This window comes from Conger conger, chromosome 16 (assembly GCF_963514075.1).
Source record: "Conger conger chromosome 16, fConCon1.1, whole genome shotgun sequence".
Classification (NCBI taxonomy): domain Eukaryota; kingdom Metazoa; phylum Chordata; class Actinopteri; order Anguilliformes; family Congridae; genus Conger; species Conger conger.
This window is the reverse complement of record NC_083775.1, coordinates 25,613,671-25,633,197: the sequence shown is the minus strand read 5'-3', so window position 1 is coordinate 25,633,197 and position 19,527 is coordinate 25,613,671. Positions and strand designations below refer to the sequence as shown.

Below are 19,527 nucleotides of genomic sequence, written 5' to 3'. Positions count from 1 at the left end.
AGCCAATGCCAATTCATGAACCTTTTTGTGAAGTGTGAGCTTACGTTTTAAGTGACAATAATGATGGTCATCTTCATAAAAATTCATTTAGCTCTTCTGTAGTCGAGAAGGCGCTAAATTCATTTTCTAATGGTTGATATAGAAAAAATCGAATTATACATGACTGTATAATTATATTAGCCTCATTAGCCTCATATATGATGTTAAATATGTAACTGTATTGTATTGCATCTATTTGTTCTGCATTTTACTAATATAATTATACATGACTGTATAATTATATTAGCCTCATTAGCCTCATATATGATGTTAAATAACATGTGACTGTATTGTATTGCATCTATTTGTTCTGCATTATACTATACTGCCGTGCGTCTGAAAGTCATAATGCCTCCAGTCCTATTGACAATGTCTGTGAATGAAAAAGATGACCCTATGGCAATTACATCATCATAATCATGTAAAATAGTATGTGATTGTATTGGACACTACCCTAACCCTTACGTACCAGTATATGATTATTTTTTGTCGTTTGAATCCACAACACTAAGTGATTACAACAGAATAGTGCGGCCATGATTGACATGCCAGACTAAATCCACTAGATGTCAGTACTGCACAGTTATAATTTCAATACATTCTGTCCTTTCCATTGGCGGGCAGAACTGTTAAAGGTTGCAGTAACGCCGTCGTTTTGCATTTTGAAAAGTCAAAGTTTGTTTCATCATAGAGAGAGTACACTGATGTTATTCATCCAGGCATTGTCTCCTCTCGGTCAACATTCGAGATAGGGACTGTGCGTTCCACTGAATAATCTGCTGAATGACAGACTCACTTGATTGCCCAATAGCTACCCGGCAGACAGACTGTATCCAAACATTTCGATAAGCCCGGCCAAGCATGCCATTAACCCATAATGGCAATACAAGACATCCTGTTTGCATCCTGGAATGGAAAACAAATCTACAAATAAAGGTATAAAACAAACAAGGCAGCCAAGCCAGAAGCCTATAGTAGTTTGTCTGTGGGAAAAAAAAAAAAACTGTAGGATAGTTACAGTTGGTGAGAAGCTAACATTAGCATTTTTGAAAACCATAAAGGAACGAGAACAATTATTGTACAGAAATTAGAAGTGATAAATCTGGAAGCTAATAAAAAATGCTTGCCTACCCTAAAACTGTTAAAGACTGTTCCTAGAATTCATTAGACAAGTTTGTTTATCCTTATAAAATTATGTTTCAGCAAGCGTGATCAAACTCATGCTCACAGACTGTAGCCATGATTTGGCACTGTATTATACATTAACTGAGCACTTTATTAGGTAGACCTGTACACCAGCTTGTTAATGCAAATATCTAATCAGCCAATCATGCGGCAGCAACTAAAGCATGAAAACATGCAGACATGGTCAACAGGGTTTTCTGACATTTTTCAGACCAGAATAGGAAAGAAATATGATCTGAGTGACTTTGACCGTGGAATGATGGTTGGTGAAACTGTTGAAACTGTTGATCTCCTGGAACAGTCTCTAGAGCTAGCAGAGAATTGGGGTGAAAAACAAAAAACATCCAGTGTACAGCAGTTCAGTGGGCAAAAACACCCAGTTAATGAGAGAGGTTAGAGGAGAAGGGCCAGACTGGTCAAAGCTGACAGGCAGGTGACAGTAATGCAAAAACCCACAACAGTGGTATGCAGAAGAGCATCTACGAACACACAACATGTCAAACCTCTTAAGTGGATAGGCTACAGCAGCAGAAGAAAATAAGTCTAATAAATACCTAATGAATTGCTCACTGAGCGTATATAGAGCATGTGTGCATCTGAAGAAAGTTTAAAACTGCATACAATGCGTCACAGCCGTTTTTAGCCAAACTATGCAGTGGATAAGGCACTGGGAAACCTTACCAGCCCGGGTGTAAAGACTGTTGCATACACGGAGCAATCAATACACCAGCTCTCACCATCTCTGAGACGCTTTGACTGGTGACAAGGGGCCAAAAATAAATGCCATTCCGCATGGCGGCCGTGAGGGAATTTGAAAGAAAAGAAGGGCTCCACAGTTCATACCAGTACACCGTAGAGCAATCAGTCTTTTGGACGGCCAATAAAAAGTTTGTTTTAGGGCACAAAAGAGCAAAAGTCACTATATGTCATTTTATTTTGATGCGAGAGGATGAGGGTCACTGTAGAACACCATCTTCTGCAGCTGGGTGAAAGCTTACAATTTTAGCACTCAAATTTATCTCTCTTTACTTGGACATTAAATGCCTGATAAAACCCTTTCTCAAGCTCAGACTATTTTATTTTTTAAAGATTAGGAAGCACAATTCTGTACTCATATTAAAAAAAAGTTATTGTATGCCAATTCCTTCTTTGAAGACTTCATGTTTATGTACAAAAAGTAAACTTTGGGTTTTTACCCATTTAATTCACAATTTTATATCTGGAGTATGCATGCTATGGTATATTATTTTGTATTAGATAATTATGTCATAGACAACTTAGAGACATGCAAAGTTTTCTGTTTCTCAAGTGAAAGAGTATAAATAGTAGCTTGGATGGTAAAGATTCAGAGATTAGAGAGAGAGAGAGATAAGAAAACTCCATTGCTGAGATTAGATTAAATTCTATTTTTCAAAACTTTTAAAATAATTTCAGTTCTATTATAACTATTGTATGCAGTTCACCTAGACAAGTTTATTTCAGTTTTTTGTTTTATTTTAGATGTGCTGCATGTATTGGTAGGCAAAATGGCTGTGTGGGTGTTGGTAACATCTTGAAGGGCCGATCAAATAAATTGCAAACAATCATTGCAATTTGTTGTCCCAGTAGAGTATCCAATGTATTAAAAGTCTTGGTTACGTTGTGCTATTCTAAGGACCTCACTTAAGTGTGTCCTGTTATACACTCACCGATCACATTAAAAGGAACAATTTTACTTTATTACACCTACTTATTAATGTGATTATCTAATCAGTCAATTGTGTGGCAGCAGTGCATTGCATACGATCATGTAGATACAGGTCAGGAGCTTCAGTTAATGTTCACATCAACCACCAGAATGGGGAAAAAATTAGATCTACGTTACTTTGACCGTGGAATGATTGTTGGTGGCAGACTGGGTGGACTGAGTATCTCAGAAACTGCAGATCACGCACAGTAGTTTCTAGAGTTAGCAAAGAATGCTTCATATATATATATATATATATAGTGGTGTGAGAAAGTGTTTGCCCCCTTCCTGATTTCTTATTCTTTTGCATGTTTATCACACTAAAATGTTTCAGATCATCAAACAAATTTAAATATTAGTCAAAGACAACACAAGTAAACACAAAATGCAGTTTTTAAATGAAGGTTTTTATTATTAAGGGAGAAAAAAAATCCAAACCTACATGGCCCTGTGTGAAAAAGTGATTTCCCCCCCTGTTAAAACATAACTTAACTGTGGTTTATCAAACCTGAGTTCAATTTCTCTAGCCACACCCAGGCCTGATTACTGCCACACCTGTTCTCAATCAAGAAATCACTTAAATAGGACCTGCCTGACAAAGTGAAGTAGACCAAATGATCCTCAAAAGCTAGACATCATGCCGAGATCTAAAGAAATTCAGGAACAAATGAGAAAGAAAGTAATTGAGATCTATCAGTCTGGAAAAGGTTATAAAGCCATTTCTAAAGCTTTGGGACTCCAGTGAACCACAGTGAGAGCCATTATCCACAAATGGCGAAAACATGGAACAGTGGTGAACCTTCCCAGGAGTGGCCGGCCGACCAAATTTACCCCAAGAGCACAGTGACAACTCATCCAAGAGGTCACAAAAGACCCCACAACAACATCCAAAGAACTGCAGGCCTCACTTGCCTTAAGGTCAGTGTTCATGACTCCACCATAAGAAAGAGACTGGGCAAAAATGGCCTGCATGGCAGAGTTCCAAGACGAAAACCACTGCTGAGCAAAAAGAACATTAAGGCTCGTCTCAATTTTGCCAGAAAACATCTTGATGTTCCCCAAGACTTTTGGGAAAATACTCTGTGGTCTGACGAGACAAAATTGAACTTTTTGGAAGGTGTGTGTCCCATTACATCTGGTGTAAAAGTAACACCGCATTTCAGAAAAAGAACATCATACCAACAGTAAAATATGGTGGTGGTAGTGTGATGGTCTGGGGCTGTTTTGCTGCTTCAGGACCTGGAAGACTTGCTGTGATAAATGGAACCATGAATTCTGCTGTCTACCAAAAAATCCTGAAGGAGAATGTCCGGCCATCTGTTTGTGACCTCAAGCTGAAACAAACTTAGGTTCTGCAGCAGGACAATGATCCAAAACACACCAGCAAGTCCACCTCTGAATGGCTGAAGAAAAGACTTTGGACTGGCCTAGTCAAAGTCCTGACCTGAATCCTATTGAGATACTGTGGCACCTTAAAAAGGCGGTTCATGCTCGAAAACCCTCCAATGTGGCTGAATTACAACAATTCTGCAAAGATGAGTGGGCCAAAATTCCTCCACAGCGCTGTAAGAGACTCATTGCAAGTTATTGCAAACGCTTGATTGCAGTTGTTGCTGCTAAGGGTGGCCCAACCAGTTATTAGTTTTAGGGGGCAATCACTTTTTCACACAGGGCCATGTAGGTTTGGATTTTTTTTCTCCGTTAATAATAAAACCTTCATTTAAAAACTGCATTTTGTGTTGTCTTTGACTAATATTTAAATTTGTTTGATGATCTGAAACATTTAAGTGTGACAAACATGCAAAAAAAATAAGAAATCAAGAAGGGGCAAACACTTTTTCACACCACATATATATATATATATATATATATATATAGTGAGCTGCAGTTCTGCAGACCAAAATGCCTTGTTAATGAGAGAGGTTAGAGGAGAATGGCCAAAGCTGACCGGAAGGTGACATGCAAATAACCACACATTAGTGGTATGCAGAAGAGCATATCTGAACACACAATGCATCAGCGGATAGGCTACAGCGTAACTAAGTGGACAGGCTAAAGTCTAATAAATATCGAATAAAGTGCTCGGTGAGTGTACATAAACCTCCGAACAGTTGAACCTGCCGTTCATAGAGAGAAATAGTATTCCTCATCAAGGCAATATGAGTTTGCAATAGCAGATTTTGAATAGCATATTTTTCCTTTAAGCACAAAAATGCATGGGAAACCTTTAGCCTTTAACCCAACCTGTAGGAAGCTGCACCCAGACTGGTTCCCTTGAATCAGACTGCAGCCTTAAAGCTCTGTACCACTCTCTTGGGCATGTTCAAAGACAGGGAGGGTGCACTCACATTTGATTGGCTGGCCCTGGCTTATTTTCCTGGTGGACCCTCCCTCTGTCAGCAGGGTGTTTTCCCTTGCTCTGCTGATGATGTCATCTCCGGTGTTTCCATGGCGCAAGAGGGCACATCCATCAGATAAATTATTACTGCATCGCCATCTTTAACTCGTTCATTGTTCAAAGGCACACAAAGCAAGCTGTTCGCACTGTGTGCTGTTGCCATGGTGCTCACGTGAAGTGACTGCAAACAGCAGAAAGTCAGAGCAGATCTGGTTGGATGTGTGGGCATTCCTGCGAGCACCATCCACAACCTTTGCCGAAAAGGTTTGCAATAAACACACCTTTCAGCCACTGCTTGTTGTGATGTTGCATATTGTTAATGTTACACCATGCAAGGACCTACTGCTACAATGTCAAGTTCAGTATCCTCCCAGAGGGTCAGGACCAGGGTAAGGCAGGGCATGCAGAGGCATGTCATTCTGCCTCCTGTCTAAAGAGTGTCCAGTACAGCATCAAGCCTGTACATGCCAAGGGTCACAGCCTCAGTGTCATGATCCAGGAAGCCGTTCTGCAGACTACCATCTTTCTGTGTTAAAAAAATGCATTGACCTGAAAAATTGCTTACTGCATATTTGTCACACTGACTGGTTTCCGATCTTTAGACAAAATGGAATATTAGGCAGAGGGAACTGGAGTAAACACAATACATTTTTTTCTATTATTACTGAATAAAGTTATCAACCTCCCATATCACCCCTGTGAAAAAAAACATTGCCCCCTAAAACAGAACTGGCTACACCACCTTTAGCAACAATAACTGCAACCAAAGACTTCCTATAATTGTACATCAAGAAAGCCAGAAATAATGGGACCCATATTGTTCAAAAAGTCCAACTTTTGACTTATCTCTCCATAGAACATTATCTCAAAAAGCTTGGGGATCATGCAGGTGCTTTTTCTGCAATTGTGAGCATTCATGTTTCTCTTGGTTAAGAGCGGTTTTAACCTTGCCACTCTCTCATGAAACCCTTTTTTGCAGGTTTTCTGGCATGCACCTGACAGTGGTATTCATTTGATTACATCTCTAGCTCTAGTATTTGCTTACCCATTATAAATAAGCCATTTCCAATTTCACTTTGGCTAAAAGGACCTGCCAAATGCCTGCATTGTAAGAGCATAGGCAAACCAATTACACTTGTGACTGCTCTAGGGGGACAGTGTGTGCATCCATCTGCAGGCCACATCAACCAGCAGGGAAGCTGGGTGACTTACAAATATTTTCTAAAAATGTATGGTCATTTCCAGGCCTAGAAAATGACTCAAACAGTCATGTAATCATAAAAAGACACAAGAAAAAAAAGACTGCCAAGTAGTCAGGAATGGGAGACATCATTGCAGCTGTCTGTATTCCACAAACGGAATCCACTTCTACTAGTCACTTCCTGATGCATGGTGGGTAAAACCTTCATGCTCTAGTGGTCTACGCACCTTTACAAACCTTGTCCTCTGCTTATCACCCATATCTACATACAACTAAAAGGTCAAATTAGATCACATTTTACACTCCAACTTATGGCACTGCTTAATATAGCAGTTTAAGAAAGATCAGACAAGTCTCTCCCACCCACTGAACCTATTTAAAGCAGGTTTATTCACCTTCAAATAATTCACTTCCCCCATAAGAGCACTGGCCTTCAACAGAGTCCTGTTTTGCCTCAGGGAATGCCAAGACTCCAGCTGCAAAACAAGTCTGCAGAGTAGGCTATTGCTAACTCACCATCAGAGATTATTTTAAGCAAAAGGTTTCCCTCGAGGTTGTAGATGCAGTTCCATAGTGTCAAGAAGACAAAGTCACAGTCAAAAGCGACACCATTTTGTGCACCAATCTTATCCGAAAAGGGTCGATATGGGTGCAGGTATGTTTTTGCCCAGCACGGAAGCTGATCACGTCAAGTGGACAAGCGTTCACGCTACGCTCGTCGTATGTCCGATAACCTTGGAAGGTGGCCCGTCACCAGCAACGAGTGTAAATTTGCGCACCAAATGAATACTTATGTAGTATTCAGCTATGTTTTGACAGAGTTGGTTGTGTGGGAAATAGACCGCGCATAATCAAAGCATCTGATGTACCTGAACGATGTGCTTTGGTTAAATGGAGGCATCCATGGAGTGTATGCTCGTATTTTTGCTGCCAAGTCGGATATATCGCAGTTTTCTGAAAAATACCAAATTCCTAAAAACTGCAAACAGGCTTTTGATGTGACTAGTCGGAAGATGGACGATAAATACCACGTGATTAGTTAAATCAGGTGTCGTAGTGCTGGGCTATAACAAAAACCTGCACCGTTATCGACCCAAGATTGAACACCCAGCTCGAAGAGAATTTACTATGGCTCCTCGCCTAGTGGCATCCACAGCCACAATAATCTTATCAATCTCTTAATTAGGGATAACAAGTGTGCTTTGTGGATAGATAGATGGGTGTTATTGTTGTACTGTCTGATTTGGTCCTTTAAATGGTGCCAATACCCCCCACCTCCAGCCTGTGGTCATGTTACAGTGATGATGCAGAGCTGTGATATTTTAGCAGACAACGTCATGCTGGGTGTTTGCCATGCCCATATCCTTTATGTTATCCATTTAGATAGCTGGAGATTTAAAGGCAGTTCTAATTAAGACCTGCACTCTACCAGCCAGCACATTCCTCAGTGATTAATGTGGAGGGTAGACTGCCTGGTAAAAACTCTTCAGATGTATAAATGTATCCCCCATACCCCAAAATATCCAAAGATAAATAAAGAAAAATACAGCTGTGTGCGTGTGTGTTTTGAGAGAAAGCATGCAAATATTTATATGCACACACATATACTGTACACAAAAATAAATAAAAAAACACATTGAGAACTTTCACTATAGTTCATTTTATTAAAAAGACCAGGATGCCAATATGAAATTTAAAAAAAATAAAGACAAGCATATTTTAAGCATTTTAATACAAACTTAATATAAACTATCAGTCCCTCTTAACATGTAAGACACTGACTCAAAATACTTTGTTATACCGTTGTCTTTATCAAGTATTGCACAATGTTGGTACAAAAATTAATATATACGATTACATTTTGTCCATAATATAGCAAAAATCTTTACTCTTAACGGAAAATACAATTCTTATCTTTTCAAAAAAAGCAAATATTTTTAAATTCCACCACTAAGGAATATTCTGTACACAATCTTTAGAATAGTAGATGTTTTCAAAGATGGATGTATTTTACAATTCTCGTAAAAAAAGAAAATATAACATAAAGCTGCTGCAGCCATCACAGATCACTGGAGTAGTAAAAAGATATAAATGCAATACCATGTCGTAGAAACAATATATTCTCTGATATTTTACAAACTCTGTACTAAATTAAATTACACAATTAGAAAAAAAAGACAATGAAACCCCACATATTAATGCCAGTTCCTTTGAAAATTGGCCATGTCCTGCTTTATCTTAAATACTGTAAGTGGCCATAACTTGAAGGTCTGTTTTTTCCTCGTTTTTTTTTTTCGTTTTTTTTTCCATTTTTAAAGTCAGTTAAAAAAAAAAAAAAAAAGTAAATTTTGTGCTTGGTTGGCAAACAAATTAAAACAATGATGCATGTTAAGTTTAAGTAACCAAGTACTGTAAAAACTTGGACCTTTTGTGTATGATAAGCTTAGAGTGTTAATAAAAGTAAAAAAAAAAAAAACTCAAGGGGGCACAAATCCAAACGCCCTTGGGCTCACACATCGACTCGTACCACAGGGATTTTAACGTTGCTTTTGTATTTTTCATGTTTTTTGTGAATGTGCGTTAGTTGGCCATGACTGGCTGAAACTGCTGGTTAGAATACTGCATGTTGCCGAGGCTCAGGTTCAGGCCGTCCATGAGGGACTTGTCGTTCAGGCCACCGTAGGCCGCGAACACGTCAAAGGTGGAGCTGTACGGCAGGGCCCCGTCGCCGGCCTGGCCGTGCCCCGGCACACCAGGGAACACGAACTCCTTGGCGTTGGGGGACAGGGCGGAGCCCTGAGCCGGCGGCGGGCCGTACAGAGGGGGGAGGGACCCCGGCGGGGCCTTTAGGCCGGTGGGGGAGGAGCGGGACCCCTTGGCGCCTCCCCGCCCGCTGCTCTTCATCTTGGTGGAGCCGAACTTGGTGGCGGCGAAGGAGGCAGTGGTGAAGGTGAGGGGCTGTGCCGGGCGCGGCGGGAAGCTGGGGCTGACGGCGGCCGAGCGGCCGAAAGGCGGGGAGGGGGAGCTGGAGGTGGGCGAGGCCCCGCCGGCCTCCCCGATGGGCAGGAAGGCCTGCGCCTCCGGGTTGAAGCTGCTCTTGATCTCCCGGTCCAGCTCCGAGCCGGCCTCCCCGCCGTCGTCCACGTACAGCACCTTGACGGGGCCCTTGTCCCCGATCTGGTAGGACACCTCGAACGGGTCGATCCACACGCTCAGGTCCTGAGGCAGGTTGTTGCGCACGTCCTGGATCTCCAGCCCGCTCTCTCTGGCCGCCTGCTCCACCACCGGGTCCACCTTCTCCCCCACGTGGATGCAGCGGAAGCCGGAGCCTTTGTAGGGCTTTTCGGGGTACCAGTGCCCCTCGTACTTCTGCCTGAGTTGCCGCTCCAGCTCCTCGCCAAAGATGTTGACGCGGCGGCGCGGGAGCTTGTTGTATAAATAGGAGATGATGAAATTCAGCGCTACCTGGATCTCCAGCTGCATAGCTGCCCCGCTTCCCATGCAAAAAAAATTTCCCGCAGTTTGGATTCCGTCCCCTCCAACTCCCAAGTGCTGTGAAAGGCACCTCACAAAATCACTACTTTGTTGAAAAAGAATTGGTTAAAAGTGCTGGTTGCAGAGAAATGCCCTTCGTTCACCAGGTGTAGGCTCCTGCTCCTTGAAGAAGAAAATAAGAACGCATTAGGACCTGGCAGAATGCACGCCCACACCCTCACATTAAGCATTAATGTGCTTTTCGTTCCATAACGAATACATTTCAGCATTAAATGTGGATGAATAGTCTACCACGCACACGTTAAACTGTGGGTTCACTTTATTTACACATTTTCTTAGCTGCATTTATAAAATTTCAAGAAATTCTGCTTTATGTTAACCAACAGAGGCGTGGACTTTGAATATTCTCGATTCCCAATGAACGAGGGCGCAGCTTGGCTACAAATCATTTGTACCTCGTACCGGGATCTCTGCATATTTAGACGGTATGTTGGTCACATCCGTATTCTTACACCTTCGGTAATTTTACCTAGCTAATACGTGTAAAATCTATATTTAAAGGGTGACTAATGTTACACATTCAAAACGGTTGGATCCATTAGCTAGCTAGCTCAAGCAAAACTAAAAAGATGCAACGTAGACATTTCTACGCTACAATGCCAAAAAAGCAAATGCTTTTCTTCCCATCCGAGTCGTTATTCAATCAAAGTGATAACGTTACGACACAAACACTCCCAATCACAATGAGTGATAAATGGTATTAGCCAATGTTTGCTAGCGTTCGAGCACCTAGCTAGTCTAGGTGAAATGTATCCGTGCGATTAAACTGGCTAACGGGAGCTAACAATAGTTAGCATATTAGAATCGAGCTGTAGAACAGTTCGTGTAGCTACGGAGAATAGCCAATTCTGGATAAATTGGCAACATATGGTATTGCTGCTAAAACGCACGATAAAAATATCCTAACATAACAAGCACGTATCTACGATAGCTACCAGACTAATCGTATACAAATTGATAATGTTAGCTGAAATGGGTAGCTAGCTAACCGATTTCGTGGAAAGTACTGCGTATAAATCCATGGGACACAGAAGCTGATCCTATTGCATAATACATGCAATGGGCAGCTAAGTTATCCCTAATTTCGATTTCATTCTAGCCTAGCTATCCATCACAAGTCGACCACTGAATAAGGGACATTTCCCCTTCCGCATTAGCTATGGAAGCTAACGTTAGACAGCCAGCCAGCCCAAAGATTAGACATGTAACCATAGCTAGCCAGCCCACCCCTGTCAGCTAAGTTAACTATGCATCTAGCTAGTCTAACGATAGCGAATGATTAAACCTAAGCTAACGTATAGTTAAGTTAGCTACCTAATTTAGCTAGATCGGTGTAACTTGACATACGTTAGATACGCTAGCCTAGCTAGTTAGGCTAGCTAGTTAGGCTGACAGCTAAAAACTGTTGTGGTTGCTAACCATTATCAGCAGTTAAGCAAATTAAAAAACCCATGCAAGTTGTAAATTAGATGCGAGCTAGCTATACATCTAGCGCAGGTATCAAAGGTGAGCTAACTTACCTAGCTAACCAACTAACAGTTAGTTACACACGCCATACGTTAACTAGGCTAGCCAACTAAAATACTTAACATAGCAATTAAGGTAGCCAGCCTATTTCCTTGATCGTCGAAATTGATACATTTAGCTAGCCCGTTATTACCTAGCTAGCTAAACATTTGTTAACAGCTGACAGTCCTAAATGCATTACTTGCCTTTTGTTGATTTGCAAATCTGTAAATTTGAACATATCAAGCCACGTTGGTACACTGTACAAACAAGGTTAGCTACTTAACTAACACTTGGCGAATTAGCTACGAACACAACGCAATTCGGGAACATTAACTCACACAATTTGCTCGAACTGACGTAGTTGCCTACATAGCTACTAGGCTAGCTAGGAAAATATCCAAGTTGTTGAGATGCAATTATTCATTTGACAAAGAAAAACTCCAAGTTAGCAAAAATACAAACAAAATGTAATACTCACATTAGGGCACATAAAAATATTTTCAGCCGAAGTAGATGCTAACGTTAGCCAGCTAGTGCAAATACAAAAGTAGATAAATATTTTCTTTATAAACAATGTATTAATATATGAACTGTTAATTAAAATGTATTCCGTGTGAACGTCCGTAAATTCTTCCTTTTGCTTATGTTCTATCTTAGGGTATTTGGTGTTTTTTTATTTTTATTTTTTATATTTTTCCTTTTCTATCCAGGCTTGATAATTCACTCCCTCCTTCATGGGAGTTTTCACAATCTGCCGAAATTGCAGCCGTCTATTCCGTTTTAAAGCTTTCTTCCGCCACAGGCGCTGGATGGGCGGTGATGCGGTTCTCAGAGGTCAAAACAATGAGAATCCCGCCCCAACGTGTGCTATTGGTCATATATGCGCCGTAACAACTCTTGAGTCCGATGTGTATTGGGCAAATGTCTCAGTCAATCAATAGTGAGAAAAAATATTTCTTGCCGTCACAAGCACATTTGCGTCACCATCCACCTAGCTCAACTTAAAAAGTGTGATAACTGGGGCAGCGAAGGGCATATAATGATAGTAAATTATATGTTACCGACTTGTACACCACCTTAAATTGTAGGCTTTTTAGGTACAGCTGGTGGGGATATTTCAAGTGCATTCTCTGTCATCAAATCCAAATGATTACTAATAGTTCCCATTTAACGTTAAAGCAACTAACGCTTGAGCCATCTGACGGAAATAGGCCTATAGCAGGATGAAATAGCACATCGAAAAACCACAGCACACCAGTATGCATGCAGCTTACTCGGAGAATGCATTCCACTCATAGTAGTCAGTGCCGCGTGCTGTGAATTTATTATCTTTATTGTAACGTTATGGGTATTAGGGCGTATGTTTTCCAAATATTAGGACATCATTTCGTTATATCTACTACCACGAACAAGCAATGTCGCTTCTGTTTAAGTCAGGAAACAATTGTACTCATTATTTCCGAGTCCCGATATAGATTTCCAAGATATCCCAAGAATAATGAAGATGTAACGTTTACGTTAACTCCGTTCTTGCGGAGTGATATTTCTCTTGTGGCTTATAGTGCAGTAGTGCTTTGTCACCGTGTGCGTGCAGGAAAAAAATAAGCGTAATGGTGATTGGTTGGAAACGGGGCAGAAGCGCTCGTGAATGGTGATATCGTATCTAAGGTGCCGATGCCATTTTATACGTCATATGTAGAACGAACGGGACACCGGCAAACGCCCCTCTTCAAATTTAAAGGGACAATTTGGCATTTTACATTAGTTGAGAAAATGTGGACGGTTCACGACAAACACAGGAGCAAACTCTGACATTTGCAAACTCTGACTGTTTAAGCCGTCGGGGTGTAAAATGTCTTGCAAAATAACACGTAACAAGTTGAAAGTCTAACATGAAAACGTCCATAATTTGTATGCACGTGCCACAAAAGAAAACAAATTCTGTTTTTACTAACCTTAGTTTAAAGATAACTTTAGGAGATCAGCGGAGACCTCCATTAGACCAATCTTTCATAAATTATAAATAAGACAGCACAAGGGACCAATGGAGTGGAAGAATGGATTGATTAAGGGGGTGCACAATGGGGCATTAATGCACAATGGGAAATATACAATATGGGTATATGACTCGCCCTGGCAGAATGTACACTGTAGTACTCATGGAAGACAGCCTGTTGGAAGCCAGCCTGTATTTTGACAATACTCACCTTTCCTGCGACTTTCAACTGAGTTATCTGCTGCTGAAACTGGGGGACCAGCCAGGTTGTTACAGGTTTGAATCCTTGGCGAGACATTACTGTTGAATCCAGAGTGAAGTACTCTCCAACATAATACATGGATATTATGACAAATCCAAACCATGGACATATGCTAAGCCCTTGAATAACATAAGGTATTAATGCCAGGCTGCAGAGGGGGTGGATTAGGGCATCCGGTATAGACAGGGGCAGGGATATCTGATATCTGACCCTGAGGACTCACTGTTACAATGATTGTGCTGCTCGGGGCATTACAAACAATTGCTTAATTGAAAAAGTGATACATAATGGCTACAAATTTCCTATTTTTCTCTGCAGCAGTTCAGCTTGATCTCCTTCAGACATGCCCAAAGTTTTGAGCTCAGCAAGGCCCTCCCTCCTCTCAAAACCTTATCGGGCATCTGTCAGCTGGGTGTATTCCCCATAGGCTAGCCTGCCTTCAGTAGAACACACAGGCTGCTTCTCCATGCTCCGGTCCCAGCAGGAACCTAAGGCCCTTCTATGTAGCTACTCCACCCTCAACTGTCAGTCCAAAGAATGTCAAATATTTACAAGCACTTTCTGTTAAACGAATCCAGCCCTCTTTGTCCGGGCATGCTTTCAGAGAATCTCTCACACAGTAGGGTGAATGTTTAATCACACACAAGCACAATAGCTGAAGGATTCTTCAGTCATTTATTTATTTTGCTGTATGAGAGTTCTGCTTTAATCTCACATCGGAATTTGAGGTGTGAAATGCCATAATCATACTTTGTTCCTTTTCTGTCTGTTCAGCACCTGTGATGACTTGCATTTCAAATATATAGGGCATAGCTCATTGTATACAATAAACTCCATACATCTTCGGACAAATACATTTTTTTTCGTTCTGAACCACAATTTTACATTTGCAATCCAACAATTCAAGATTCTCAGATTTAATTAAATTTCATTTTATATATACATTTTGGTTTCACCATGTAGAAATCAATACAATTTGTATACATAGCTCCCCCATTTCAGTGTACCATGTTTTGGACAAATGGATTCACAGGTTATTCTGATTGAGCTGTATTAATTTGCTTCCTAAGTATAGGTATAGAAGAACATCCAGTATCTAGTCTTGATTTTAGTATTTGCATCGCTTTTGAAGTCTGTTATTGGTGTTTGTCAACATGAGGACCAAAGTTGCGGCAATGAAAGTCAAGGAAGCCATTATGAGGCTGAAAAATGAGAAAAGAAAACAGTCAGAGACATAGGCCAACCTTTAGGCTTACTGAAATAAACTGTTTGGAACATAATTAAGAAGAAGGAGACCAATGGTGAGCTCAGTAACCACAAAGGGCCTAGTGGGCAGTGGGAAGACCTCTACATTTGATGGCCAAGGGAATTTTCACCAAAAATAAGAAAAATAAATCCTGTCCGACAGATCAGAAACACTTTTCAGTGGCAGGCATGGATGTGTCGGTCACACACCATGACACACCCGAGAGGACAAACGAGCTGGACACAGGGAGATATGGAAATGCTGGATTACACTGGTGTTTTATTAAGTAATGCAGAGCAGAGAAGGGAGAAGCGCACCTTATAAACTCCAGGACTGTTTCACAACGTGGTCCAGATGTGTGACTACTTAACCAGTAGGCGTGGTCCTCAGATTGCTCTGCTTCCTTCTCACAAACAAAGCCACTCTTGCCACAGTGTTAGTGACTACTCTCCTCAGATGACTTCACAAAGACAAATACAGAGGCTACACTACAAGATGAAAACCACTAGTTAGCAAGAAAATACTAGCCAGTTACAGTTTGCTAAGAAGTACAGAGAAGAGCCTGCAGAGTTCTGGAAAAAGGTCTAGTGGACAGGTGAGACCAAGATTGATATCAGATAAATTGTAGAGGCCAAAAGGCCCAGACAGAGTGTTCCACAAGTGCTGGCTGCCGGCCAAATGGGCGACTACTCATGTATAGCTGGCCAGCTACTCGATAAGACATCATTACATCTTCAAAAATATATATTCAATAGTATCTGTAATTATAAAATCAGTAGCCTAATAATATTGTCTGCTGCCAACTGCATTGCCGCTAGCTTCACATATCAATGTAACATTAATTGCGTGCTCTCTTTGGAGAGAGGAAAGCTCCTCCATTCTAACATTACTGCTCACTTTTTTACAAAAGCCTCTCTCTCTCTCTCATATGCACACACACCTTCCTTCTCCCCTATACAGGCAGAAACACTGCAGAGGCTTTTGACATCACTGGTTGTTATTACTTAACATGGACTTCAGAGGTTGATATGTTTGCAAAATAAATACCTGCTCTGCTCTCCACAATGAAGTAACTATGGGAGAGTGGAAGAGATTAATATGGGGATGGATATAGCGGGGAAAAGAGGGGGGTGAAACGCATGAGGAACATAATGTCCTCTCACTCTCACTTCGCTGATGTTCGGAGGTGGGGATATTTGAGTGTCGGAGCAACCTTGCCTTGAGCATGCTCTGGTTTCTCTGCTCCCATGCACCGTGCCCCTAGCCCCCACCCATCCACACTCAAAGGACCCAAATGCCCACACGACCTGCAATTTAATAAGTTTGATATTGAGAAGGATCATTTTGAGGTTATTCGCTTAACACGGATAGGGCCAGAGCAGAAACGGCAGAGGTAAGAATAAAGCAGCCCATTGGGTTTTCCTAAACTCCCACTAGGCAGTACACTGATGATGCAGTGTAATATTACAGTTCCTCTCGCTACAGCACACACACATGCCAACATGCAAATGTAAGCGTGCATGCACACGCACGTACGATCACTTGCATGCTTATTTGCATATAGAGTTCATCCGTATTTTAATGGAACATTTTAGTTGAATGTCTGCAGCATTCCCCCAGGATGCACTGCTGGGGTCGGTCAGCATCATTCTCAAACCCAGAACCGCATTAAACAGAACCACTCCCCTCTCAAACCCAGAACCGCATTAAACAGAACCACTCCCCTCTCAAACCCAGAACCACATTAAACAGAACCGCTTACCTTTCAAACCCAGAACCTCATTAAACAGAACCAATCCTCTCTCAAACCCAGAACAGCATTAAACAGAACCAATCCCCTCTCAAACCCAGAACCGCATTAAACAGAACCACTTACCTTTCAAACCCAGAACCACATTAAACAGAACCACTCCCCTCTCAACCCCAGAACCGCATTAAACAGAACCAATCCCCTATCAAACCCAGAACCTCATTAAACAGAACCAATCCCCTATCAAACCCAGAACCGCATTAAATAGAACCACTTACCTTTGAATCCCAGAACCACATGAAGAGAACCACTCCCCTCTGAAACCCAAAATCGTATTAAACAGAACCAGTGCCTTTTCAAACCCAGAACCACATTAAATAGAACCACTCCTCTTAAAATCCAAGAACCACTTTAAACAGAACCACTTCCCTCTGAAACCCAGAACCACATAAACAGAACCACTCCTCTCTGAAACCCAAAATCGGATGAAACATAACCAGTCCCTTTTCAAACCCAGAACCACATTAAACAGAACCACTCCCCCTCTCAAACCCAGAGTTAAACAGTACCACTCTCTCTCAAACCCTCAGTTAAGCAGAACCACTCCGCTTCTCAAACCCAGAGTTAAACAGAACCACTCCTCATCTCAAACCCAGAGTTAAACAAAACCACTCCTCTTCTCAAACCCTCAGTTAAACAGAACCACTCCTCTTCTCAAACCCAGAGTTAAACAGAACCACTCTCTCAAACCCTCAGTTAAACAGAACCACTCATCTTCTCAAACCCAGAGTTAAACAGAACCACTCCTCATCTCAAACCCAGAGTTAAACAGAACCACTCCTCTTCTCAAACCCAGAGTTAAACAGAACCACTCTCTCAAACCCTCAGTTAAAAAGAGCCACTCCTCTTCTCAAACCCTGAGTAAAACAGAACCTCTCTTTCTATTTTCTCCCACAATCCCTCCTGTTTGGCTGGGGAAATAGCACACAGCTTCACCTGGATGAAGATTAAAAAATATTTACAGTATATTTTTGGATCTGTACCAAGCCAAACCTTGCTGACAGGCAGATTGTGTAGGATTAATGTGCCCCTTCTGCTGGGAATGCGTTCATGATTACTGCACTGCATGGGTAAATGTACCATCAATATGATCTACACTATTATCCTCCCTTCCCACCTCTCTCTCCCTCCCTCCCTTAGACATTGACCTTTTCTATCTCCTCGGTTTTGGAGATGCCCTTGACATAAAAATGCTTCCTTCTTCCTCTCAGATAACAATATCTATGCAGATCACATGCTGCAATGCTCAAGACTATAAAATGCCTTTCAAGTTGATTGGCTTTACTGTGGGCTTTCTGTTATTGTAGGCATTTCGAGTGGCAATATCTTATTTCACTGTATGACATCACCATTGGCTGGCTGCTGCTAGCTGCTGTTGACCTTTAACCTTTCCATGTAATCAGTGTAGGTGTTAGGTGATATAATGCAACATTTGGTGAGTCATGTTCAAGAAGCAAAGTCTGTAGCCTCATTCTACAGAAGCTGTTGTGGGATTTCATAATACAATAGTCTACACAGTTGGGGGGAAAAAACATAATGTTGTTGGAATTTGTATCCCACACATAACATGATTAACCTATTATTGTAACAGTAATACTATTGCAAACTTCAGAATGTAATACAGCATCTGTAAAACATAATTGATCACAGGGTTATTTTTAGAACATAATCACCTCATCACATACATATGATCCCCATGGTAAAGAGTCATATTTAATGTATGTGAGGTTTCCACATTCACACAGAGTTAAGAGTCAAAGGAAGGAATCGGGTACATGTCTATATAAGGCAAACATATGAACCGTGGAATATAAAATCATGCTGCATGTAGGCTCATGGGTAGCTCCCTTTCCCTCTGGGGTAAAGTGGAAGGTGGGGGGGGGGGTCCATGTGAAAAGCATGTTATGCAACAGTCTGAGCTGCATGCTCAGGAGCTCAGCACCATGCCCAGGGCTGGAAACCCTCTAAACCTGATAAATGGCACGTTCTGCAGGCTTGCCAGACCCGAGACCTCACCCCTCCAGCTCCAGGCGTATCGAATATGCAAATGTTTTTTTATGCCATCGCCTCGATTTAGCAGCCATGTTTCCCATCTGCTCGCGAGTCGCTGTGCTCGGCCGTGTTTCCGAAAGGCGTTTCATAATTTTCCACTTGCGCCGAGATAAAACGCAGAGGAAGCGCACTCCAAACACGGCCGGCTTCATTCTGCATGCGCTGCAGTGCCCGGTTACGTCCTTCACTCCGATTGGCCGCCGCAAAAGGCGGGGGCGAGCTGTGCGCAGCTTGCGTACTGATCCTCCCCCGCGGAGCGAGGCCCCCGATCCCAGTCGCCAGCGATGATGTCAGCGTATCCATGGCAACCATTCTCACGGATTACCCCTGTCCTTCCTCCGCATTCAAGTGCTGTGTGGTTTGTCGTCACAGAAACACTAGATCTGCGGTTGAAAACGGAGTGGGGGAGGGGGGGGGGTGCGCACTAAGGATGGGGGGACAGGTTGAGAGGGGGCGGGGTACATGTATTTTTATCCTGCTGCGTCTGTATTTTTTTGTTTTGAAATAAAACCTCCTGGAAGCTCAATTTTACTGAGTGAGGTAATGGG

The 19,527-nt window shown here is 41.8% G+C and overlaps 1 protein-coding gene across 2 annotated transcripts; it reads right to left on the bottom strand.

The window, feature by feature from the left end:
- Positions 1–8,190: 8,190 nt before the first annotated feature.
- Positions 8,191–12,380, bottom strand: LOC133114543 (protein Tob1-like). 2 transcript variants are annotated; one of them, XM_061224036.1, is made up of 2 exons: positions 12,092–12,380; positions 8,191–10,206 (listed from the first exon to the last, which is right to left on the bottom strand). In XM_061224036.1, the coding sequence occupies exon 2, from the start codon at positions 10,048–10,050 to the stop codon at positions 9,130–9,132; it is 921 nt and encodes a 306-aa protein (XP_061080020.1). In that variant the 5' UTR covers positions 10,051–10,206; positions 12,092–12,380; the 3' UTR covers positions 8,191–9,129. The 2 variants fall into 2 exon arrangements, with proteins under 2 accessions (XP_061080020.1, XP_061080021.1); XM_061224037.1 differs by having other exon boundaries at positions 8,191–10,200.
- Between the last annotated feature and the right edge of the window lie 7,147 nt (positions 12,381–19,527).